The sequence below is a fragment of the Phoca vitulina genome, unplaced genomic scaffold, assembly GCF_004348235.1.
Source record: "Phoca vitulina isolate PV1807 unplaced genomic scaffold, GSC_HSeal_1.0 scaffold3, whole genome shotgun sequence".
Lineage (NCBI taxonomy): Eukaryota > Metazoa > Chordata > Mammalia > Carnivora > Phocidae > Phoca > Phoca vitulina.
The window spans coordinates 66894302-66922095 of NW_022589706.1; the positions used below are offsets into that span (position 1 = coordinate 66894302).

The 27794-nt window shown below is 36.4% G+C and overlaps 1 protein-coding gene across 7 annotated transcripts in view; it reads right to left on the reverse strand.

Moving 5' to 3' along the window:
• The window catches only part of FAM13A (family with sequence similarity 13 member A), a 417768-nt gene that overhangs the window by 201575 nt on the left and 188399 nt on the right, over positions 1 to 27794 (reverse strand). For all 7 annotated transcript variants that reach the window (XM_032400810.1, XM_032400809.1, XM_032400806.1 and 4 more), the window contains one exon: positions 494 to 647. In XM_032400810.1, the coding sequence (XP_032256701.1) occupies positions 494 to 647 (154 nt within the window). The remainder of the gene's footprint in view (positions 1 to 493; positions 648 to 27794) is intronic.

Sequence of the window (27794 nt, forward strand, 5' to 3'; positions counted from 1 at the left end):
TTACAGCTTATAAAAATACTCTGTTTTACTGATGATAGTTGCCAGGGACTACATACGTAGGACTTAAAACCTGAGGTTGAACTTGAAAGTGTGCCAGGAACAAGAGAGACAAAAAGACACAGTAATATTATCTTTAGGAATTTGCAATCTACTCAGTAAGCTAGCACTCCTGAACACAGCCATAAGCACATATCCTTGCTGTAACACCAGGCTTCTATAAAAATCAACCAGAGCTGTGGGCTCACATAAGTGATTTTGAGATGATTTTACAGCAGCAAGGAAACATCAATTCACAATTATCCTCCAATTTTAGAAGAATATAGATCAATTAAATACTTGATATAGAAAACATGTTTCATAAACAGAATTCAACAAGCACAGGAATAAATCTAAATTATATCCATGACATTTTTATGACAAAGAATGATTTAAATAAAATATCTTGCATTCAAAATATAAGTAATACTGAAGATTATATGCCAAAGTTACTTACTTTTACTATGATAAGCCTAGCCAGGTTTTCACATCTCTGGTTATCATTTTCTGTATACTCTACTTCAAATAGAGTATTATAATTTTCTAGTAATTTAGCCATTATCTTGTTGCAGATGTCTTGTTCTTTCATGCCTTCAAGCCCAGGTGGCACACTAGAAATAAGGGGGAAAAAATGAGAGGAATTACTTTGTAAAAACAAAATACGCCAGCAGAGCTGACTCAGGCATATATTTTGACATCTCCTATATGATTGATCAGCATTCTTATAAGGACACATGCAATTTTCAAGTTCTATGGTGACATGTATGATATTGCTCGGACAATATTGCATCAATAGCTTGTGCTGAATAAGAAAAGTACATGTTGTTCAGGAAGAAGGTATAGGTTAACATGGATGCCATAATGCTTTGTATATATTAGAAATTGCTACACATAGGGGAGCCTGGGTGGCTCAGTCATTAAGCATCTGCCTTCGGCACAGGTCATGATCCAGGGGCCCCGGGATCGAGCCCCGCATCAGGCTCCCTGTTCGGCGGGAAGCCTGCTTCTTCCTCTCCCACTCCCCCTGCTTGTGTTCCCTCTCTTGCTGTGTCCCTGTCAAATAAATAAATAAAATCTTAAAAAAAAAAAAAAAATTGCTACACATAAAGTAACATTTATGTAAGAGCAAAAGTGATTAAAAACAACTGTTTTTAATCAAAAAGAATGTTTTATCATGACAGAAACAGCCACAGAAATAATAGCAACACAATCTTATTGAAGGACTTCTTAGATAATACACAAAAAGTACAAAACTCAAAGAAAAATATGAACACTTCCAGAAAAAAAATACTAATTAATGTTGAAGCTGAGTGATAGATACATGGAAGATTTATTATACTATATACTATTCTCTCTTCTTTTGGATATGTTTAAAATTTTCCATAGCAAAAAAAAAAAATGTGAAAAAGATCTTCTGAATGCACAAGATACCATAAATAAGGTAGAAACACAAGCTACAGATTAGACATGAGTATCTCTTCAGTAACATGGACATTAGCGGTTAGACTATGCAAAGAATTCCTACTAATCAATAAAGAAGTACATTAAAAAAAAAAAGACAAAGGACAGGAGTTGAAAAACTCTTAGAAGAAAACAGTTGGACATCAATAATCTTATGATGCAAAGATACTTAACCTCACTGAATAACCAGTGAAAATGCATTAAAAAAGCAACACTGAGGTTAATACCGATCTATATTAGTTTCCTGTGGCTGCTGTAGCAAATTATCACATACTGTTGCTTGAAACAACAGAAATGTAGTCTTTCATGGTTCTGGAGGGCAGCAGAGTGCAATCAGTATCACTGGCAGGACCACACTAGCTGGTAGCAATTCCTTGGCTGTGACTGTATCACTTCAATTTTCAATCAAGGCCAGCATCTTAAAATTCTCTCTGCTCCATCTTCACATGGCCTTCCCTGTGCGTTGAGTCCAGAAATAAACCCACATTTTTATGGTCAATTAATCGTAAAGGAGCCAGGAATATAAAATGGGGAAAGGACAGTCTCTTCAATAAATGATGTTGGGAAAACTGAACAGCTATATGCTAAAGAATGAAGCCGGACCATGACCTCACACCATACACAAAATCAACTTAAAATGGATTAAAGCTTTCAATGTAAGACCTGAAACCATAAAACTCCTATAATGTAAATATTATGTAAGCTGAAAATATGGGCTGCCTTTCATTAAAAGCGATGGATGACTCAGAGAGCAGAATCAAAAAAACAAGGGGGTGAAGTTGAAAACCATGGAGAAATATTTCCAGGGCTTGAAACCCAGTCAAGAGAGTCCCAACATTTGCCAGACTGGATAACAGAACTGCCATTGAGTCAACCAGGAAATAAAAGAAATAAAAAAGTACATAAAAACAAGTGAAAATAAAAACACAATTGTTCAAAACCTTTAGCATGCAACAAAAATGGTTCTAAGAGGGAAGTTTATAGCAATACAGGCCTACTCAACAAGTAAGAAAAATCTCAAATAAACAACCTAACCTGACACCTAAAGGTGCAAGAAAAAGAACAAACAAAACCTAAAACCAGGAGAAGGAAGTAAATAATAAAGATTAGAACAGAAATAAATTATATAAAAACTAAAAAACAAAACAAAACCAATAGAACAGATCAATGAAACAAGGAGCTGGTTCTTTGAAAAGATCAACAAAATTGATAAAACTCTAGGCAGACCCATTCAAAAAAGAGAGAGACAGGAAAGAGAGAGAGGACTCACAAAATCACCAATGAAAGAGGAGAATAACAACTGACACCTCAGAAATACAAATGATTGCTAGAGAATATTGTGAAATATTGCCAACAAATTGGGCAACCTAGAAAAAATGGGTAAATGGATAAATTCCTAGAAACCTACAACCTACCAAAAGTGAAGCAGGAAGAAATAAAAATTTAAACTGACTGATTACTGGAAACGAATTGATTCAGTAATCAAAAAACTCCCAACGAAGAAAAGTCCAGGGCAAACAGCTTCACAGGCAAATTCTACCAAACATTTAAGAAGAGTTAATACCTATCTTCTCAAACTATTCCAAAAATGAGAAAGGATAAGAACCATATGATCATTTCAATAGATGCAAAAAAGCATTTGACAAGGTAAAACATCCATTCATGATAAAAACCCTTAACAAAGTAGGTTTAGAGGGAACATAATGCAACATAATAAAGGCCATATATGAAAAACCCACAGCACTTTTGAGTGGGGTGCCTGGCTGGCTCAGTCAGTGAAGTGTGCGACTCTTGATCTTAGGGTCATGGGTTAAAGCCCCAAGTTGGGGGTGAAGATTACATTAAAAAAAAGAGAGAGACTTATGAAAAGCCCAGAGCAAACATCATCCTCAATGGAAAAAATTGAGAGTCTTTCCCCTAAGGTCAGGAACAGACAAGGAAGTCCACTTTCACCACTTTTATTCAACACAGTACTGGAAGTCCTAGCCACAGCAATTAGACAACAAAGAGAAATTAAAGGCATGTAAATTGGTAAGGAAGAAGTAAAACTTTCTGTATTTGCAGATGACATGATACTGTATAAAGAAAACCCAAAAGACTCCGCCAAAAAACTGCTAGAACTGATATATGAATTTAGTAAGTCACAGGATACATCAATGCACAGAGATCTGTTGCATTTCTATACACCAATAATGAAGCAGCAGAAAGAGAAACTAAGAAAACAATACCATTTACAGTTGCACCCCAAATAATAAGATACTTAGGAATAAACCTAACCAAAGAGATGAATGACCTGTACTCTGAAAATTATAAACACTGATGAAAGAGATTGAAGATGACACAAAGAAAAGGAAAGATATTCCATGCTCATGGACTGGCAGAATATTGTTAAAATGTCTACAATACCCAAAGCAATCTACACATTTAAAGCAATACCTATCAAAATATCAACAGCATTTTTCACAGAACTAGAACAAACAATCCTAAAATTTGTATGGAACCACAAATGACCCCAAATAGCCAAAGCAACCTTGAAAAAGAAAAGCAAAGCAATTCCAGACTTCAAGTTATATTACAAAGTTGTAGTATGGTACTGGCACAAAAAGTAGACACACAGATCAACAGACCAGAATAGAAAACCCAGAAATGAATCCACAATTATATGGTCAATTAATCTTCAACAAAGCAGTAAAAAATATCCAATGGGAAAAAGTCTCTTCAAAAAATGGTGTTGGGAAAAATGAACAGCAACATGAAAAAGAATGAACTTGGACCACTTTCTTACAGCATACACAAAAACTCAAAATGGATTAAAGACCTAAATGTCCAACAAGGATAAATGGATAAAGAAGATGTGGGATACACACACACAGGAGTATTACTTAGCCATAAAAAGGGAGGAAATCCTGTCTTTTGTAACAACATGGATGACCTTGAAGGCACTATGCCAAATGAAATAAGTCAGAGAAAGACAAATACCATAAAATCTCATGTATATGTGGAATCTAAAACAAACAAACAAAAAAACCAAAACAAAAAAAGCTGAACTCATAGATACAGAGAACAAACTGATGGTTGCCAGAGGTGAGGGTCAGTGAGAGATGAGCAAAGTGGGTGAAGGTGGTCTAAAGGTACAAACTTCCAGTTATAAAATAAATGTCCTGGGGATGTGATGTACAGCTTAATGACTATAGTTAATAATAATAATGTACTGTATATTTGAAAATTGCTAATAGAACATCTTAAAAGTTCTCATCACAAGAAAAAACATTTGTAAGTATATGTAGTGATGGATGGTAACTTAGACTTATTATGGTCATCATTTTATAATATACACATATATTGAATGATTATGTTGCACACCTAAAACTAATATGATGTCAATTATATCTAAATAAAAAAAGACAGAAATATGTGAAAAATGTAAAAAAAAAAAAAACATTACTTTGTTTTGGGGTACAAAATAAATAAAGATATAATTTTGTGACATCAATAACTGAAAGAGGTGGGGATTGAGCTATAAAAGAGCAGAATTTTTGTTTTGTTTTGTTTTTTAAGTAATCTCTATGCCCAACATGTGGCTCAAACTCACGACCCTGAGATCAAGAGTTGCATGCTCTACTGACTGAGCTAGTCAGGCACCCTGGAGCAGAGTTTTTGCATGTTATTGAAGTATAGCTGGTACTTATTCAAATTATCAGTGTTATAAGTTTAGGATGTTAGATGTAATCCCCATGGTAACCACAAAGAAAATACCTATAGAATGTACACAAAAGAGAATGAGAAAGGAATTTAAGCATTACACTGCAAAAAAATTTTAACTAAACACAAAAGAAAACAGTAATGCAGGAAATGAAAGACAAAAGAGCCGTAAGATCATAGAAAATCCATAGTACAATGACACAAGTCCCTCCTTATCAGTAATTAATTTAAATGTAAATGGATTAAACTCTCCAAAAGATAGAGACTGGCAGAATGAATAAAAACACATGGTCTAACTATATTCTGTCTACAACAGACTCACTTGAGATCCAAAGCCACAAACAGGTTGAAAGTAAAAGGATGGGAAAAGATAATCCATGCGTATAGTAAGTGAAAGAGAAGAGAGGTGGCTATAGTAATATTATACATAATAAACTTAAAATAAAAAAAAAGGTTAAAAGAGACAAAGTCATTTTATATATATATATAATTTGTGTCACTATATATATTTATATATATGTATTATATATATAATAAAACTTTCAATACAGCAAGAGATATAACAATTATAAACATTTACACAGCTAATGACAGTCCATCAAAATATATGAAGAAAAAAGTGGACAGAATTTAAGGGAAAAATAAACAGTCTACAATGGTTCATGAGTTCAACACCCCACTCCCAACAACGTATAGAACAAGCAGACAGAAGATAAGAAACGAAGGACGTAAAAAAAACAACAAACCAACTAGATCAGACACACAGAGAATATTTTACCCAACAACAACAACCAGAATAACCACTTTCCTCAAGTGTGTATGGGACATTTTCCAGGATATACCATATGTTAGGCCACAAATTAATCTCAATATATTTAGAAAGATATTCATTTTACAAAGTAACTTCTTGGACCACAATGGGATGAAGTTAGAAATAATAACATCAAGAAAATTGGAAAATCCACAAAATTGTGGAATTATGTTTACACAATCAGTGGAATAAAAAGTAAATTTCAAGGAAAATTAGAAAATATTTAGAGATGAATGAAAATGAAAACACAACAAAACCAAAGTTTATGGAATGCAGCAAAACAGAGCCTAAGGAGGAAATTTATAGCTGTAAACACTAAAAAGCAAGAAAGATCTCAAATAAAAACCTAACTTTACAACTTAAAGAACTAGGAAAGAAAATAAACACAAAGCTAGCAGAAGGAGAGAAATAATAAAGATTAGAGTAGAGATAAATGAAATAGAGAAACAACAGAGAAAAATCAATGAAACCAAAAGTTGGTTCTTTGAGAAGATCAACAAAATTGGCAAACTTTTAACTAGATGAATTGAAAAAAGAGAAAGGGGTGCTCAAATTGTTAAAATCTGAAATTAAAGTGGGGACATTACTTCTGATTCTATAGAAATAAAAAGAATTATAAGAGTATACTATGATATTTGTACACCAACGAACTGGATAACCCAAACAAAATGGACTAATACCTAGAAACACTAAACCTACCACGACAGAATCATGAAGATATAGAAAATCTGAATAGACCTATAGCTGTAAGAAGACTGAATCAGTAATCAAAAATTTCCCAACAAGAAATGCCCTGGACCTGATGGCTTCACTGGTAAATTTTACCAAACACTTAAACTGATACCAATATTTCTCAGACATTTCCAAAAAACTGAGAAGGAGCAAACACTTCTTAACTCATTCTGTGAGACCAACATGACCTTATGTCAAAGCGAGACAAAGACTACTACAAGAAAACTATAGACCAAAACTCCTTATGAACAATGATGCAAAAATTCTCAACAAGGTAATATCATACAGAATTCAGCAGCATGTTAAAAGGGTTATATAGCATGACCACGCAGGATTTATTCCTGGAATGCACAGATGGTTCAACATACAAAATCCATCAATGTAATATGCCACATCCACAGAAAAAAGGAAAAATCCCAGATGATCATCTTGATTGATGCAGAAAAAACATCTACAAAATTCAACACCCTTTCATCATAAAAAAACACTCAATAAGCTGGGAAAAAAGGAAAAATATCTTAATACAATAAAAGCCATATATGAAAAACCCATAGCAAACATCATATTCAATGGTGAAAAAAATGAAAGCTTTTCATTTAAGAGCAGGAACAAGGCAAGGATGCCTGCTTTCACCATTTTTATTCAACATAGTCTGGAAGTTCTAGCTAGAGCAATTAGAAATTAAAGGCATTCAAACTGGAAAGCAGGAAGTAAAATTATCTGTGTTTGCAGATATGATCTTAAGATCCCCAAAGGTTACACAAAAACCTGTTAGAACTAAAAAACAAATTAAGAAAGGTAGCAGGATACAAAGTCAACAGAAAAAAATCAACTGCATTTCTATAAACAATGAACTATCTGAAAAGGAAATCATAAAACTATTCCATTTGCAATAGCATCAAAAGGAATAAAATACTTAGGAATATATTTAATCAAGGAAGTGAAATACTTATACAATGAAAACTACAAAATGCTGGTGAAGGAAATTAAAAAACAAATAAATGGAAATATATCTAACGTTCATGGATTAGAAGACTTAATATCATTAAAAGGCGAATATTAGCCAAAGCAACCTACAGAGTCTCTGCAATCCCTATCAAAATTCCAACAGTATCTTTTTGCAGAAATAGAAAAGTCCATCCTAAAATTCGTATGGAATCTCAAGTGATCCTTAACAGCCAAAACAAACTCAATAAAGAAGAACAAAAATAGAAGACTTAACATTTACTGATTTCAACATTTACTACAAAGCTACAGTAATCAAAACAGTGAGGTATTGGCATAAAGACAGACTAATGGAATACAACAGAGAGCCCAGAAGCGAACCTTTCCTTATATGGTCAAATGAGTTTTGACAAGGGTGTTAACACCACTGAATTCAAAATGGACTATCTTTCAACAAATAGTACTGCAAAAACTGGATATTCACATGCAAAAGAATGAAGTTAGCCTGTTACCTAACATCATATACAAAAATTCAAAACGGACCAAGAATCTAAAACGATAAAACTCTTGTAAAAACACATAGAGCGAAAACTTCATGACAAATGAATTTGGCAGTGATTTCTTGGCTATGATATGTAAGGCACAGGCAACAAAAGACAAACAGACAAATTAGACTTCATGAGAATTTAAAAATTTTATGCATCATGACACTATCTACAGAATAAATAGGTAACCCACAGAATGGGAGAAAATATCTGTAAATCATATATTTAATAAGGAACTAATATCCAAATTATATAGAGAACTCCTAAATTTTAACAAATCTGATTTAAAAATTGGCAAAAGACACAAATAGACATTTCTCCAAAGAAGATATACAAATAGCCAATAAGCATATGAAAAGATGCTCAGCAAGGCAGATCATTAGGGAAATGCAAATAAAAATGACAATGAGATATCATCTCACACCCATTAGAATGGCTACTAGCATGGAACACTACATCAAAAACTAATGATGTATGGTTATTAACATAATAAAAAAAACAAACAAACCCAGAAAACAACAAGTGTTGGTGAGGATGTAGAGAAACTGTAACTCTTGTGCCCTGTTGGTGGGAATATAAAACACTATAGCCACTATGGGAAAAAAGTACGGCAGTTCCTCAACAGATTAAAAATAGAATTACCTATTACCCACAAATTCCACTTCTGGACATATGCCCCCAAAAACTGAAAGCAAGGTCTGGAAGAGATATTTGTATACCCATGTTCATAAAAGAATTATTCACAACAGTTAAAATGTGGAAGCAATCCAACTATCTATCAATGGATAAATAGATAAGCAAAATGTGGTATATACATACAATGGAAAATTATTCAGCCTTAAAAATGGAAGAAAATTATGCAATATGCTACATGAATAAATATTGAGGGCATTATTTTATATAAAATAAGCCAGCCATAAAAAAACAAATACTGTATACTTCCACCTACATGAGGTACTTGGAGTAGTCAAAATCATAAAGACAAAGTATAATGTCAGTTGGTTAGGGCTGGGGTGAGGAGTTACTATTTAATGAGTATAGAGTTTCAGTTTTACAAGATGAAAAAAAGTTTTGGGGATGGATGTTGGTGATGGTTGCACAACAGTGTTAATGTATTTAATATCACTGAATTGTTCACTTAAAAATGATGACGGTAAATTTTATGTTACATGTATTTTACCACAATAAAAAACATTCACAAAAAAAGGAAATTCATCTACCTCTACATTGCACATAAGACAACTGAGAACACTGACATCTGGTTATCATGACTCCTGAGTTATGACTGCTTAATGAAAGTCAGATAGTGATGAGGCAAGATAGATTTGCAATAATCATATTCACATTAACAACATGTTAAAGCTATGCATGATAGGGATCACGGCATTTAACAAAAATAAGATTGTTTATTCAATAGAACTACCTTACTTTTTTTTTTTAAGATTTTATTTATTTGAGAGAGAGCACTAGAGAGACAGAGCAAGCATGAGCCGGGGGGAGAGGGAGAAGCAGGCTCAATCCCAGGACCCTGGGATCATGACCTGAGCTGAAGGCAGATGCTTAACCAACCAAGCCACCCAGGTGCCCCTAGAACTACCTTATTCTCTTTATTATATGAAGTCTAGATCTAGATTAAAAGCAAACTTCAAAAGAATTATTTTAAAAATAAGCCATATTTTAACTTCTTCTGTTAAATAAATTCAAAGTTTACCCCTAAGAGCTGATTTTACTTACCTACATGTTCTGAAGACACTTTCATGAACATTATGCCAAAAGTCTGATGTGGTATTTACCATAAAATTTTCAGTGTTGTGAATGTGTCTCATACTCAAGGGTCATGTGCTATGCACACCAGATGGGACAATGGTTGAAGACTATTGCTCAGTCTAAGCATTCTCCACGGGAGTGATATTGCCCCCAATGGGGACAAAATGGTTCCTAGAGTAGGTGAAAAAACTTACTCTTTTAGATATATAAAGTACAGATACATACAGTACACACAGAGATATACAGCACATTCATGATGTTAAAATTTAATTGGGGGATGGGGGGGATGTGATTAGGGAAAGAAAAAATCTAAGAAGGCTCCTTAGGGAAATGATAATGAAAAAAAAAAAAAAGATTGAGAAACCCTCCTCTAGTCCCTCCTCCAGTAAGTTACTATAAAAGTTTAATACTGGCTTTGAATATGGGATCCACTTGGAGGTGAGTGAACAATGCAGAGAAAAGTGGGACTCTTGGAGTAAAGGTCCAGGTGGAAGGGTCAAGGGAAGCATTTCAGATTCTGAGTTAGAAAATAAGGGTTCAGTACCTGGCTCCACCACTTAAAGTTGCTTAACTGAACCATCATTTCTTCCTTTATAAAATAGACATGCTGGTAATATTAATGTTGTAGGGATCTTCTGAGAATTAAATTTTTAAAAAGTTATGTGGAAATACTTTGCAAAAATATGGTGTCATAAAATAGTGGTTACCAGGGACTGGGGTGAGAGTAGGGGTTGACTAAAATGGACACGGGCAACTGTTTGGAATGATGGAAATGGTCCATATCTTAACTGTGGTGGTGGTGATGAATTCTGTCAAAACACATAACACTACACTCAAATGGATGCATTCTACACTATGTAAATTGTGCCTCAAGAAATCCAACTTTAAAAAAAGTACCTTGCAAACTATAATCATACCAATGTTTTTTATTATGCAGAGTAAGATATTAGTTTTCACAGTAACACTGTTGGTTTACACTGAACTTGCAATTGGCTAAAATTCTCTAGTCTTTTTTTGTAGGAATCTTACATGAATTGCTTAGATACTTTCAAATATCCAGATGTTTGACATCAAGTTACCCATCATTTGGGTGGATACATAATTTTTTTTTTTAAAGATTTTATTTATTTATTTGACAGAGAGAGACACAGTGAGAGAGGGAACACAAGCAAGGGGAGTGGGAGGAGAAGCAGGCTTCCCGCTGAGCAGGGAGCCCGACATGGGGTTCGATCCCAGGACTGGGATCATGACCCAAGCCGAAGGCAGACGCCCAACGACTGAGCCACCCAGGCGCCATGGTTTTTGAAAACTTTCTACTGGATAACTAGATATGTTTCAATTTATTTTAGATATACAGATACATGGTTTCAGCCACAATAGTGAAAAAATAATAACTGATTATTCTTAAGGATAGTTGATATTACACTACAAAAATAAAAATTAGATAGAAGTTGATATACTTAAGAACATGAAGATTGGGGTATTGTTAAGCCAGGTCTTTCTGTTCCTGATTCCTCACCATAAATATCTGCTAATCTCCATTTATTTTTTTCACTTATGATAGAAAAAGAAACATTTTCGTAGTCTTCTTCAATATTTTATTTCTAACCTTGCTATTCAACATACTATTCTTCTCACCTTTGTTTCATTGACTACTTTTATATGCATAAAGTCTTCTGTCTTAATCTAAGTCATTAATAAAAGGCTTAAGTAGATAGTGATGAAACACTTCATTTGTAACCTCTCTTTGGGCTGTCATCATTTGATTCACCCACACCCGTAGAATCTGACTGTTCACCCAGGCCTGAACGTTCCTAATTGCATTATCACTAGATTACATTGCCCAATCTTGTCTACAGACGTTCTACGCAAATATTATGTCCTTAACTTATTACTATTTTGCAATTAAAAATGCTGACATGCTGGGACATTCCCCCATTATGTGGTTCTTTTCAAAAGAAAAAGAAAACTATTACTGAAAGCAAATGCTGGAGGCCAAATTTAATAACCATTTTAAAAGGTGTAAAAGTTTCCCAACGTATATTGTCCTATCTATGAATCTACTGCAATTGACTTATACACTGATATGTTTGAATGAAAATTTAATGGAAATGAAAAGCTGGAAGATGTTTTTTAGAGATAACATTCAATAATAAAGCTCCTAATGTTTCTTGGAATTGAGGTGAGGCAGTGGAAACAAAAATTTCCAGAATTGTTTTTGTACCTGGCCCCACCCTTGGCAACGTTTCCTTCTTAAGAACTACTGATGTTGGTGTTTCCAGGTATTCAATTTATGTTATGTATGTCGGCTTCCATTCCCCCCCTCAATGCAGTTTATTAAGAGTGCCACTTACAATCCAGTCAATGAGTTAGTCATTTCTACTCGAAAGCACTAATAGAACATAAAATTTCCTAAATGAAAGTTCTAGACTATTACATCAACAATTACCCAACCACGTGTATCTACAAATCAGTATTTTGGCTAAAATGGAAAATCTTACATGAATTGCTTAGATACTTTCAAATATCCAGATGTTTGACATCAAGTTACCCATCATTTGGGTGGATACATAATTTTTGAAAACTTTCTACTGGATAACTAGATATGTTTCAATTTATTTTAGATATACAGATACATGGTTTCAGCCACAATAGTGAAAAAAAAATAACTGATTATTCTTAAGGATAGTTGATATTACACCACAAAAATAAAAATTAGATAGAAGTTGATATACTTAAGAACATGAAGACTGGGGTATTGTTATTGTCATTTTTGGTAGTTCTCCAAAGACTTGCCATGCTATTTATTATAACTAAGTATCTCTTTAAGTGTCTTCTAGAAAAACTGTCAATAGTATAGACCTGGGGCGCCTGGGTGGCTCAGTTGTTAAGCGTCTGCCTTCGGCTCAGGTCATGATCCCAGGGTCCTGGGATCGAGCCCCGCACTGGGCTCCCTGCTCGGCAGGAAGCCTGCTTCTCCCTCTCCCACTCCCCCTGCTTGGGTTCCTGCTCTCGCCGTGTCTCTCTCTCTGTCAAATAAATAAATAAAATCTTAAAAAAAAAAAAAAATAGTATAGACCTAAGGAGAATACTGAGGTAAAGGTAAAGGGGTGAATGTGGTTTTTCTAAACAACTACCAGAATTAAAAGAGTATCAATGTCTCAAAGATAAACATTTATCTGAAAGGGTTACAATTAGAAAGGGTCTAACAGACTCTGGGTGAAGAGGAGTGCCCTGACTTAAAATCTGCCTCAAATTTTCCATGACTCCCATTTTTTATACCAGGATGTGGCTGATGTTGAAGCAGCCGATTAACAGGGATGGGTTAATAACTCTATTAAAATCTTGTTCAACTCTAACACCCAGAAGCAGCCAGCATGTCTCTGGAGTTCCAGATAACCTGCGTTAGAGCGAAAAGCTAAACCATGACCAGAAAGGGCACACGGAGTGGAGCGGGGTTCATGTACAGAGGTGTAAGCCCTTTGCTGGTTGCTCTGCGATGCTGCTGACTAGGAAGAGCAACGGTGTCAGGGCCAGAGTGACTGCCCCTGTGGTGCTTCTGCTGCTTACTACACTTGTCACCCGGCCGCTCATTTGCAGCATCAGCACCTGAATGACACCTTGGATCTCCGCCATTTCTGTAACTCTACTTTTCTCAAGAAGTACAATGATACACTCTGGAGAGTGGGGACTACTGATGACTAGTGACTGAAGAGCAGAGAAGGTGATTGTATATGCCCAACTTCTACCAACTTTAACAAAATGTAAGGATTTTGTAGAAACTCAACTTTAGGACAACCTCTCATTTTAAAGCATGAGGTGAAAAAAATCTCACTTTCCATTTAAAGACTTAAGTTCAGGGCCTTACCTATAAGAAACTTTTCAAAGTCATGGTTCACTAAGTATCAGTCTTAGTCCCGGGCTTGCTTATGAATTTTATCCCGACCAAAAGCGATTAAGATCAGACTGTTAGCAGTCTGAATGCCTCAAGTAATTTCTAGTGTTCTTCTCATCATTTTATCCTGGCTTTAGCATCTGATGATATAACAATACATTTTCAATCTCACAGCTTTTACTCAGGATGTTCTTTTTTCCCTGTAAAGACTTTCTTCTCCTTCTTCACTTAGTTAAGTCTAATTATCTTCCAAGGTTCAACAATGTTATGCCCCCCATCCCATCAGAATTAACTGCTGCTTCTTTATTCTCACAGAATTCATTTATTTTTCTAGCATAGCATTTATTAGATTTTTTTTAAAGATTGTATTTATTTATTTATTTATTTATTAAGATTTTATTTATTTATTTGACAGAGACAGACACAGCGAGAGAGGGAACACAAGCAGGGGGAGTGGGAGAGGGAGAAGCAAGCCTCCCGCTGAGCAGGGAGCCCGATGCAGGGCTCCATCCCAGGACCCTGGGATCACGACCGGAGCTGAAGGCAGATGCTTAATGACTGAGCCACCCAGGCACCCCAAGATTTTATTTATTTGACAGAGAAAGAGAGAGAGACAGTGAGAGAGGGAACACAAGCAGGGGGAGTGGGAGAGGGAGAAGCAGCCTTCCCGCGGAGCAGGGAGCCCAATGTGGGGCTCGATCCCAGGACCCCGGGGTCCCGACCTGAGCCGAAGGCAGACACTTAACGACTGAGCCACCCAGGCGCCCTAGATTCTGTTTTGTGTCATAATTTGCTGTGAAGATATTTCTCTCCATTACACTGTATCTTAAGGGCAGGGAGTCTAATTCATCTTAAATCTCCAGCAGAGCCTAATACTTACAAAAACTAAAAAAAAAAAAAAAAAAAAAAAAAAATGCATATTCTTAGAAGCAGAACTTATCTTTCTAGTTCCTTTTCAATTGAACTAAAAAGTTACTTGCCACTTTCCAGTATAAGATGAGTAAGTTCTAGGGATCTGAAGTACAGCACGGTGATTATAAATAAAAATACTACATTATATGTTTGAAAGTTGCTAAGAGAATAGATCTGAAGTGTTCTCAACACAAAAAAGAAATGATAATTATGTGACATGATGGAGGTGTTAGCTAATGCTATGGTGGTAATCTTTTTGCAATATCAAATCAATACACTGTACACCTTAAATTTATAATGTTATGTGCTAATTATATCTCAATGAAGCTGGGAAAAAATTCTTAGTGGCACCAAAAAAATGTGAATTTTCTCTTTGTACATAAACAGACCATATGTTCATACTGTATAATACAAAATATAGCATGAAGAATATACTCAACGTTCTTACTGTTTATATCAGAATAAATAGTATATATGACACATTTCATCTCCAATGGGAAGAAATATTCCCCAAATTAGCAAGTTACAGGCAAAATCACCCATCTTTGATCTAAGTAACCTTTGAAAAGGAACAACGGAAATGTTTCCAAATGAGCTAAAATAAACTTTGGCAAGGCTTTTGATGAAATCAATACCAAGAAACCCATGGTCTTCACCAAGAGTTCATCTTGCAATGTTCCTGAAAATAAAGGAAAACCTGGATTGTTCATTGCTATAGCATCAATCCATATTCAGGTCTCAGTAGAGATGCATAACAGCAGTTACAAAAACAGTAAAAAATAAAATAAAATAAAAAATAAAAGACGATGTTACTTTTGTTTCTTTTCCCCCCGTACCCTGTATAGATACATGAATTTTATTCTAAACCTTAGCCCAGTGAATACTACAGAAAAGTTTCTTCAAGTAGCAAACCTAACACAAATTTCAGCTCTCTGCCTTTTCTTTTTTTAACTGTGGTTAAGAAAAAAAGCAGGTAATGTAGAATTTGCCATCTTAACCATTTTTTTTAAATTTTTTAATTTTTTTATTTTTAAGATTTTATTTATTTGCAAGAGAGAGAATGAGAGACAGAGAGCATGAGAGGGAGGAGGGTCAGAGGGAGAAGCAGACTCCCCGCTGAGCAGGGAGCCTGACGTGGGACTCGATCCCGGGACTCCAGGATCATGACCTGAGCCGAAGGCAGTCGCTTAACCAACTGAGCCACCCAGGCGCCCCCATCTTAACCATTTTTAAGTGTATAATTCAGTAATGTTAAGTATATTCACATTGTTGTGAAACAGATATCCAAAAATTTTTCATCTTGCAAACTGAAACTCTATAGCCATTAAACAACTTCCCTTATCCTGCTCCCCCTAGGCCTGGCAACCAACAATCTACTTTCTGTTTCAATGAATTTGACTACTTTTGATACTTCACATAAGCATAATCATACAGTATTTGTCTTATTGTGGATTTTTTAACTTAGCATAATGTCCTCCAGGTTCATCCATGTTGATGCAAATGACAGAACTCCTTTCTTCTTTAAGGCTGAATAATATTCCCTCGTGTGTGTGTGTGTGTGTGTGTGTGTGTGTGTGTGTGTGTATCACATTTTGTTTACCCATATATCCAATCAATTGACGTTTTGTTGCTTCCATCATGGCTAATATGCCTTGCCTCTTTTTTATATGGAAGTGTTAAAGAGCAACAAAATATTTCTTTTAATTTAAAAAAAAATTTGCAACAAAGTGTTTAAATGTCAAGACAAGAAAGAACAGAGTAAGAAAAATGAACAAATTCTAAAGTTAGCCTTTACCCAACCAAAGTGAGCCAAAATGTTCGGAAATAACAAACATTTTCTGTTTACTTCCAGAAAAATAAAACAATAAAATGTCAGACTTCCTGAATTTAGTTGGTCTGCCAATAGCTAAGCCAAAGTGGGTCTTAAGATAATCCAAAATAAGACAACTTAATTTGGACAACACATAATACCTTATAAGGTAATATATTTCTGTATTCTTCAGCAGAAGGACATGTTGTCAATTTTCCAAAAAGGTAAATACTTTATCAGTAGCAAAAATGAAAATGGTTCATGAACTTTTTCTTTTATCTGTTCCTTTAAGGCAGCCCAGGGGAACGCAGGAGAATGCTTCTGTCCAAGTAGAGTTAGAATACTTTTCTAAACACTAAATTGTCAGCTATCTATCCATAAATCCAACCATTCATCTGTCCACCAATTAATCAAAGTACCAGAGGCTAGGCAAACACTGGCACTTCTAGATGGTAAATCAGATTCTTTCCCAAAAGAAGTTTACAAGTGGCATCAGGGGGAGTAGACAGAAAAGATAAATGTTAACAGGCTTAAACAACTATACAAAAGATGACAGGGATACAAAATATATGTCTGTTCAAAATGTTATGTTAACTCCAAGAAAAGTAATTATTACTCGTTATTCCCACCACCACCATTTTCCACTTTTCTAGCTCTTACTTTCTTGATTATAATCCCATTGGGATATTACTCTGTCAGGTCAAATCAGTACAAGTCCAAGAAATTCCACAGTGCTTCTTTAACACCCGCTCACACATTTGTAACTTTCACAAAGATTTTCTTAAGATTGGATGTTACTCTTTGTATTTCCTCTCAGTTTCAGCTGCAGCAGAGCACCAGATAAAAGACCCCTCATAACTTTAAAGTAAAATCAGGGGCGCCTGGGTGGCTCAGTTGGTTAAGCGACTGCCTTCGGCTCAGGTCATGATCCTGGAGTCCCGGGATCGAGTCCCGCATCGGGCTCCCTGCTCGGCAGGGAGTCTGCTTCTCCCTCTGACCCTCCTCCCTCTCATGCTCTCTGTCTCTCATTCTCTCTCTCAAATAAATAAATAAAATCTTTAAAAAAAAAAAAATAAATAAAGTTAAAAAAAAAATAAATAAAGTAAAATCAGAACATTTATATAATCTATCTGAAAACAGGCAATCTCCAAGTAATAAACAGCTGTGTCTTAAAAATTCACATTGTAACTCTGACAACCATAAACACTGATGAAAGAAATTGAAGGTGATACTAACAAATGGAAAGATATTCCATGCTCATGGATTGGAAGAATTAGTATTGTTACAGTATCCATACTATCCAAAGCAATCTATAGATTCAATATAATCCCTATCAAAGTGGCAACAGCATTTTTTCACAGAACTACAATAAACGATACTAAAATTTGTATGGAACCATGAAAGACCTCAAATAGCCCAAACAATCCTGAGAAAGAACAAAGCTGGACCTATCACAATCCCACATTTCAAGATCTACTACAAAGCAGTAGTAGTAAGGTACCAGCACAAAAACAGATACGATAGATAAATGGAATAGACTAGAGAGCCCAGAAATAAACCCATGTTTATATGGTCAATTAATCTATGACAGAGGAGGTAAGAATATACAATTGGGGAAAAGACAGTCTCTTTAACAAATGGTGTTGGGAAAACTGGACAACAACATGCAAAAGAATGAAACTGAACTAATAACACCATGTATAAAAATAAACTCAAAATGGATTAAAGACCTAAATGTGAGACCTGAAACCATAAAAATCCCAAAAGAGAACACAAGTAGTAATTTCTCGGACATCGGCCATAGCAACATTTTTCTAGATATGTCTCCTGAGGCAAAGGAAACAAAAGCAAAAATAAACTATTGGGACTACAGCAAAATAAAAAGTTTTTGCACAGCAAAGGAAACCATCACCAAAACAAAAAGGCAACCTACTGAATGGGAGAAGACATTTGCAAATGATGTATCTGATGAGGGGTTAAGATCCTAAATATATAAAGAATTTGTACAACTCAACACCAAAGCAACAAACAATCCAATTAAAATGGGGAGAAGACATGAATAGACATTTTTCCAAAGAAGATCTATAGAAGGCCAACAGACACATGAAAAGATACTCATCATCACTTCTCATCAGGGAAATGCAAATCACAACTACAATGTGATATCACCTCACACCTGTCAGAATGGCTAAAATCAACAACACAAGAAACAACAGGTGTTGGCAAGGATGTGGAGAAAAAGGAACCCTTGTGCACTGTTGATGGGAATGCAAACAGGTGCAGCCACTATGGAAAACAGTATGGAGGTTCCTCAAAAAAATTAAAAAGAGAAATACTGTATGATCCAGTAATTCCACTACTGGGTATTTACCCAAAGAAAACAACAACACTAATTTGAAAAGATATATGCACCCCCATGTTTTCTGCATTATTTACAATAGCTAAAAAATGGAAACAACTTAAGTGTCCATCAATAGATGAATGGATAAAGATGTGACGTGTGTGTGTATGATATATATATATATATATATATATATATATATATATATAAATGGAAGATTACACAGCCACAAAAGGATGACATCTTGCCATATGAGACAACAGGAATGGACCTAGAAGGTATAATACTAAGTGAAATCCAGCCTGAGAAAGACAAATACCATATGATTCCACTTATATGTGGAATCTAAAAAAAAAAAAAAAACAACAAATGAGTAAACAAACAAAAAAACAGAATCAGACACATAAATATAGAGAACAAACTGATGGTTGCAAGAGGGAAGGATGGGCAAAATGGGTGAAGGGAAGTGGGGGATGCAGGCTTCCAGTTTTAGAATAAAATCAGGGGAATAAAAGGTACAGCATGGGGAATATGGTCAATGACATTATAATAGTATGGTAACAGACGATACACACTTGTGGTAAGCACAGCATAACTTATAAACTTGTTGAATCACTATGCTGTACACCTGAAACTAATGTAACATTGTGTGTCAACTATACTTAAAAAATAAAAAAGTTCACATTTTAGGTTAGCCACCTAGACTATAGAACATATTCTCTCATTTCAAAAAAAGAAGCAAGCATGGTGTTTAGGTTCTTATGTCACACTCCAAAAAATCAGTTTAACATATAAATTAGAAGACTTACATTCTTCACAAAACAAATGAGACTAGGAGAGCAAGTGAAGCATATTATATTATGTTAAAAAATATTTTTGTGTATTTGTTCAGAAACTGGAAAAAAGTAACAAAGAGAATGATACATGGAAGAAGTAGAAAAGGAATACTTATTGAGTACTTACTATGTAGTGGACACTCTGCTAAACATTTTGAATCCATAATCTGATTTAATCCTTACAACAGTCCTAGGAGGAAGATGCTGGTATAAACTACTGTTCTGTTAGAGATAAAGCAACATTATGCAAAATGAAAAAACAAGATGCTAGAGACCACATACGGTGTGATTCCATTTGTATGGAATGTCAAGAAAGGAAAATTTAGAGAGACAGACAGTAGATTAGAGGCTGCCTGCAGACTGAGTCAACTGTAAAGGGAGCTTGAGGGGTCTCACAGGAGTAAAAATGTTCCAAAACTGATTTGTGATGTTTATATCATTTGGCAAATTTACTAAAGTCATTGAATTGTATACTTGAAATGGGAGAATCTTAGAATATGTAAAAATATACCCCAATAACAAAGCTATTACAAAAAAAAAAAAAAAAAAAAAAGATGGAGAAACACAGGCCTAGAATTTAAGGAATTTACCCAAGGTCACTATGTTACTTTCTTATTGTCGCTATAACAAATTACCGAACTTAGTGGTTTAAAACAATACAAATTACTATCTTACAGTTCTGGAGGCCAAAAGTCCAAAATGGGTCTTGCAGGGTTAAAATCAAGGTGTTTAATCAAGGGTTAAAATCAGGGCTGCATTCCTTCCTGGGGGGAGAATGATTCTTTGCCTTTCTAGCTTCTAGAGGCTTCTTCTTGAATCATTCTGACCTCTCCTTCCATCATTGCATCTCCTTCTCTGACCCTCCTGCCTCCCTCTTATAAGGTCCCTTGTGATTACACTGGGTCTAAATGGATGATCTCATCTCAAAATCTTTCTCTTAATCATGTCTGCAACATCTCTTCTACCATAGAAAGTAACATATTCACAGGTTCCAGGGATTAGGATATGGACATCTTTGGGGGTTATTCTGTCCCACTGCAGGCACTTCTCTAGGCAGATTTAAAACCAAATCCAAGGCCAGGCAGTCTGAGCACCTGTTTGCATAAGCACTACATTACTATCCACTTCTGCCCCACAGTAAGAAAGCACTGGGACAGTTCTGAAAATGTCTTCTCCAAATAAACTGGACACTCAGAAAGAAAAGATGCTGGGGTCTCCCTTCTTTTTTAATTCAATTAGCCATCATTAGTTTCAGATGTAGAATTCAATAATTCACCAGTTGCATATAACACCCAGTGCTCATCACATCACATGGATTCTAGGGTCTTAAAAACAACTTGCATTCTCCAGAGTTCTAGGGGCAGCCATCTCAGATTTAAAGTGGTTGGCAAGGAGGAGGAACAAGACGGTGGAGGAGGAGGAGACCTAAATTTCGTCTGGTCCCAGGAATTCAGCTAAATAGGGATCAAACCATTCTGAACACCTACGAACTCAACAGGAGATTGAAGAAAAGAATAGGAGCAACTCTCCGAACAGAAAAGCAACTGCTTTCTGGAAGGTAGGACGGGCGGAGAAGTGAATCCGAGGTGATATTCGGGAAGACAGACTGCTGGGGGAGGGAGCCTCCATCAGCTGATACCAGCAAGTGATACAGCAGCTGAGCACAAAATCCGAACTTTTAGAAGTCTGCTCTGCTGAGGGACATCGCTCCAGTGGCTAAGCAGGGGGTGGAACCCTCGCTGGGACAGTGGGGTCTCAGGACCCTCAGGGTCACAGAAAGACCAGGGGTGCCTGAGTGTAGCAGAGCTCCCAGGGATCGGAGCAGGAAAGCCGGCTGCAGAGACAGAGCCAAGGAGTGGGCTCTGAGCTTGGGGTTGCCATAAACTGTGATCCGCGGCACAGTCGGGCCACTGCTCTTCCAGCAGAGACCCAACAAGCGGCAGATCCGGGGAGACTCCCCTTCCTCCCCTGGGAGGAGCAGTGCAATCTGCTGGGTTTGGAGACTCCACATGGGGTCGTGTGCCGCACAACCGGGTGCCGGTCACAGGCCGGGTGAGCACAGAGTGTGGCCGGAGACCGGGGAGATGAGAGTGATTGACTGCTTTTCTCTGGGGGCTCACTGAGGAGTGGGGCCCTGAGTTCTCGGCTCCTCTGGGGCGGAGTTTGGGAGGCTGCCATTTTCACTCTCATCTTCCAAAGCTGTATGGAAAGCTTGCAGGGAACAAAAGCTTCCGAGAACAAACCCAAGCACATTACTTCGCCCGGACAGGCAAGGGCGGGGCAATTCCACTTCCAGCAAAGACATTTGAGAACCACTTCAACAGGCCCCCTCGCCCAGAAGATCAGGAAGAACAGACAGCCAAGACCAATTTACCGATCAATGAGAATGGCAGAACTCCAGCACTAGGGGAATACTGCACATAGAATTCAGGGCTTTTTCCCCCTGATTCTTTAGTCTTTCAAAGTTAATTTTTTTTAATTTTTTTTTTTTTTTTTGAATTTTTCCTTTTTCCTTTTTCAACCAACATCTCATCAATCCTTTTTAAAAAAAATCTTTTTTAGGGGTGCCTGAGTGGCTCAGTCATTAAGTGTCTGCCTTTGGCTCAGGTCATGATCCTGGGGTCCTGGGATCAAGCCCCACATTGGGCTCCCTGCTCGGCGGGAAGTCTGCTTCTCCCTCCTCCACTCCCCCTGCTTGTGTTCCCTCTCTTGCTGTCTCTCTCTCTGTCAAATAAATAAATAATATCGTAAAAAAAAAAAAAATAAATAAAGTCTTTTTTATTTTTCATTTTTAGAGTCATATTCTATCCCTTCATAGTAGTTAACTTTATTTTTGGTATATATATATAAGTTGTTCTCTCTTTAAAATTTTGGGATACAGTTTCTTCTAACAGACCAAAATATACCCTAAATAACTAGTGTATGGCTTTGTTCTAGTCTCCTGCCTGATCACATTCTCTCCTTTTTTTTTTAAATCCTCTTCTTTCTTTTTTCGACCTTTTTATCTTATCAATTCCTTTTATAAAATCTTTTATAATTTTCATCTTTACAGTCATATTCCATCCCTTCATCATATTTACCCTTATTTTTGTACATACAAGTTTTTCTTTCTTTAAAATTTTGGGAGGCACTTTCTTCTAACAGACAAAAATATGCCCAAAATCTAGTGTGTGGCAATGATCTATGCACCAGCCTGATCATATTTGATCATATTCTGTTTTGTTTGTTTTGTTTTGTTTTTGTTTATTTTTTATCTTTTTCTTTCTTTCCCCTTCTTTTCCCCTGGTTTCAGGTCTCTTCTAATTTGTTTAGTGTATATTTTCTGGGGTCGTTGTTACCATGTTAGCATTTTGTTCTCTCATTCATCTATTCTCCTCTGGACAAAATGATAAGATGGGAAAAAAACACCTCAAAAAAAAAGACAAGAGGCAGTACCGACTGCCAGGGACCTAATCAATATGGACATTAGTAAGATGTTGGAACTAGAGTTCAGAATGATGATTTTAAAGATACTAGCGGGGCTTGAAAAAAGCAGGGAAGTTATTAGAGAAACCCTTTCTGGAGAAATAAAAGAACTAAAATCTAACCAAGTCGAAATCAAAAAGGCTATTAACGAGATGCAATAAAAAATGGAGGCTCTAACTGCTAGGATAAATGAGGCAGAAGAGAGAATTAGTGATATAGAAGACCAAATGATGGAAAATAAAGAAGCCAAGAAAAAGAGAGATAAACAACTACTGGATCATGAGGGCAGAATTCGAGAGAAAAGTGATACCATAAGACAAAACAATATTAGAATAATTGGGATCCCAGAAGAAGAAGAAAGAGAGAGAGGGGCTGAAGGTATATTGGAGCAAATTATAGCAGAGAACTTCCCTAATTTGGGGAAGGAAACAGGCATCAAAATCCAGGAGGCACAGAGAACCCCCCACAAAATCAATAAAAATAGGTCAACACCCCAACATCTAATAGTAAAACTTACGAGTCTCAGAGACAAAGAGAAAATCCTGAAAGCAGCTCGGGACAAGAGATCTGTAACCTACAACAGTAGAAACATTAGATTGTTAACAGACCTATCCACAGAGACGTGGCAGACCAGAAAGGACTGGCATGATAGATTCAGAGCACTAAATGAGAAAAATATGCAGCCAAGAATACTATATCCAGCTAGGCTGTCACTGAAAATAGAAGGAGAGATAAAAAGCTTCTAGGACAAACAAAAACTAAAGGAATTTGCAAACACAAAACCAGCCCTACAAGAAATCTAAGCAAAGAGAGAGCCTAAAAGTAAAATAGACCAGACAGGAACACAGACAATATACAGTAATAGTAACTTACGGGCAATACCATGGCACTAAATTCATATCTTTCAATAGTTACCCTGAATGTAAATGGGCTAAATGCCCCAATCAAAAGACACAGGCTATCAGATTGGATAAAAAAAACAAGACCCATCGATTTGCTGTCTGCAAGAGACTCATTTTAGACCCAATGACACCCCCAGATTGAAAGTGAGGGGGTGGAAAATCATTTACCATGCTAATGGACACCAAAAGAAAGCTGAGGTGGCAATCCTTATATCAGACAAATTAGATTTTAAACCAAAGACTGTAATAAGAGATGAGGAAGGACACTATAGCATACTTAAAGGGTCTATGCAACAAGAAGATCTAACAATTGTAAATATCGATGCCCCTAACATGGGAGCAGCCAATTATATAAGCCAATTAATAACAAAATTAAAGAAACACATCGACAACAATACAATAATAGTGGAAGACTTTAACACCCCCCTCACTGAAATGGACAGATCATCTAAGCAAAAGATCAACAAGGAAATAAAGACTTTAAATGACACACTGGACCAAATGGACTTCACAGATATATTCAGAACATTCCACCCCAAAGCAACAGAATACACATTCTTCTCTAGTGCCCATGGAACATTCTCCAGAAGAGAACACATCCTAGGTCACAAATCAGGTCTCAACCAGTACCAAAAGATTGGGATCATTCCCTGCATATTTTCAGACCACAATGCTTTGAAACTAGAAATCAATCACAAGAGGAAAGTCGGAAAGAACTCAAATACATGGAGGCTAAAGAGCATCCTACTAAAGAATGAATGGGTCAACCAGGAAATTAAAGAAGAATTTAAAAAAAATTCATGGAAATGAAAACACAACTGTTCAAAATCTTTGGGATGCAGCAAAGGCAATCCTAAGAGGAAAGTGTATAGCAATACAAGCCTTTCTCAAGAAACAAGAAAGGTCTCAAATACACAACCTAACCCTACACCTAAAGGAGCTGGAGAAAGAACAGCAAGTAAAGCCTAAACCCAGCAGGAGAAGAGAAATAATAAAGATCAGAGCAGAAATCAATGAAATAGAAACCAAAAGAACACTAGAACAGATCAACGAAACTAGGAGCTGGTTCTTTGAAAGAATTAACAAGACTGATAAACCCCTGGCCAGACTTATCAAAAAGAAAAGAGAAATGACCCAAATAAATAAAATCATGAATGAAAGAGGAGAGATCACAACCAACACCAAAGAAATACAAACAATTATAAGAACATATTATGAGCAACTCTATGCCAGCAAATTAGATAATCTGGAAGAAATGGATACATTCCAAGAGATGTATAAACTACCAAAACTGAACCAGGAAGAAATAGAAAACCTGAACAGACCTATAACCCCTAAGGAAATGGAAGCAGTCATCAAAAATCTCCCAACAAACAAGAGCCCAGGGCCAGATGGCTTTCCAGGGGAATTCTTCCAAACATTTAAAGAAGAATTAAAACCTATTCTTCTGAAACTGTTCCAAAAAATAGAAATGGAAGGAAAACTTCCAAACTCATTTTATGAGGCCACCATTACCTTGATCCCAAAACCAAAGACCCCATCAGAAAGGAGAATTACAGACCAATATCCCTGATGAACATGGATGCAAAAATTCTCACCAAAATACTAGCCAATAGGATCCAACAGTACATTAAAAGGATTATTCACCACGACCAAGTGGGATTTATTCCTGGGCTGGAAGTTTGGTTCAACATCTGCAAATCAATCAATGTGATACAATACATTAATTAAAGAAAGTACAAGAACCATACGATCCTCTCAATAGATGCAGAAAAAGCATTTGACAAAGTACAGCATCCTTTCTTGATCAAAACTCTTCAGAGTATAGGGATAGAGGGTACATACCTCAATATCATAAAAGCCATCTATGAAAAACCCACAGCGAATATCATTCCCAATGGGGAAAAACTGAGAGCTTTCCCCCTAAGGTCAGGAACACGGCAGGGATGTCCACTATCACCACTGCTATTCAACATAGTATTAGAAGTCCTAGCCACAGCAATCAGACAACAAAAAGAAAAGGCATCCGAATTGGCAAAGAAGAAGTCAACCTCTCACTCTTTGCAGATGATGATACTTTATGTGGAAAACCCAAAAGACTCCACTCCAAAACTGCTAGAACTCATACAGGAATTCAGTCAAGTGGCAGGATATAAAATCAATTAACAGAAATCAGTGGCATTCCTATACACCAACAACAGGACAGAAGAAAGAGAAATTAAGGAATCGATCCCATTTACAACTGCACCCAAAACCGTAAGATACCTAGGAATAAATCTAACCAAAGAGGCAAAGAATCTGTACTCAGAAAACTATAGAATACTCATGAAAGAAATCGAGGAAGACACAAAGAAATGGAAAAATGTTCCATGCTCATGGATTGGAAGAACAAATATTGTGAAGATGTCAATGCTACCTAGAGCAATCTACACATTCAGTGCAATCCCTATCAAAATACCATCCACTTTTTTCAAAGAAATGAACAAATAATCCTAAAATTTGTATGGAACCAGAAAAGACCCCGAATAGCCAGAGGAATGTTGAAAAAGAAAACCAAAGCTGGTGGCATCACAATTCTGGTCTTCAAGCTCTATTACAAAGCTGTCATCATCAAGACAGTATGGTACTGGCACAAAAACAGACACATAGATCAATGGAACAGAATAGAGAGCCCAGAAATGGACCCTCAACTCTATGGTCAACTAATCTTCGACAAAGCAGGAAAGAATGTCCAGTGCAAAAAAGACAGTCTCTTCAACAAATGGTGTTGGGGAAATTGGACAGCCACATGCAAAAGAATGAAACTGGACCATTTTCTTACACCACACACAAAAATAGACTCCAAATGGTTGAAAGACCGAAATGTGAAACAGGAGTCCATCAAAATCCTAAAGGAGAACACAGGCAACAACCTGTTCGACCTCAGCCGCAGCAACTTCTTCCTAGAAACATTGCCAAAGGCAAGGGAAACAAGGGCAAAAATGAACTATTGGGACTTCATCAAGATAAAAAGCTGTTGTACAGCAAAAGAATCAGTCAACAAAACCAAAAGACAACCGACAGAATGGGAGAAGATATTTGCAAGTGACATATCAGATAAAGGGCTAGTATCCAAAATCTATAAAGAACTTCTTAAACTCAACACCCAAAGAACAAATGATCCAATCAAGAAATGGGCAGAAGACATGAACAGACATTTTTCCAAAGAAGACATCCAAATGGCCAACAGACACATGAAAAAGTGCTCAGCATCGCTTGGCATCATGGAAATCCAAATCCAAACCTCAATGAGATACCACCTCACACCAGTCAGAATGGCTAAAATTAACAAGTCAGGAAACGACAGAGGTTGGTGGGGATGCGGAGAAAAGGGAACCTTCCTACGCTGTTGGTGGGAATGCAAGCTGGTGCAGGCACTCTGGAAAACAGTATGGAGGTTCCTCAAAAAGTTGAAAATAGAGCTACCCTATGACCCAGCAATTGCACTACTGGGTATTTACCCCAAAGATACAAATGTAGGGATCTGAAGGGGTATGTGCACCCCGATGTTTATAGCAGCAAAGTCCACAATAGCCAAACAATGGAAAGAGCCAAGATGTCCATCAACAGATGAATGGATAGAGAGGATGTGGTA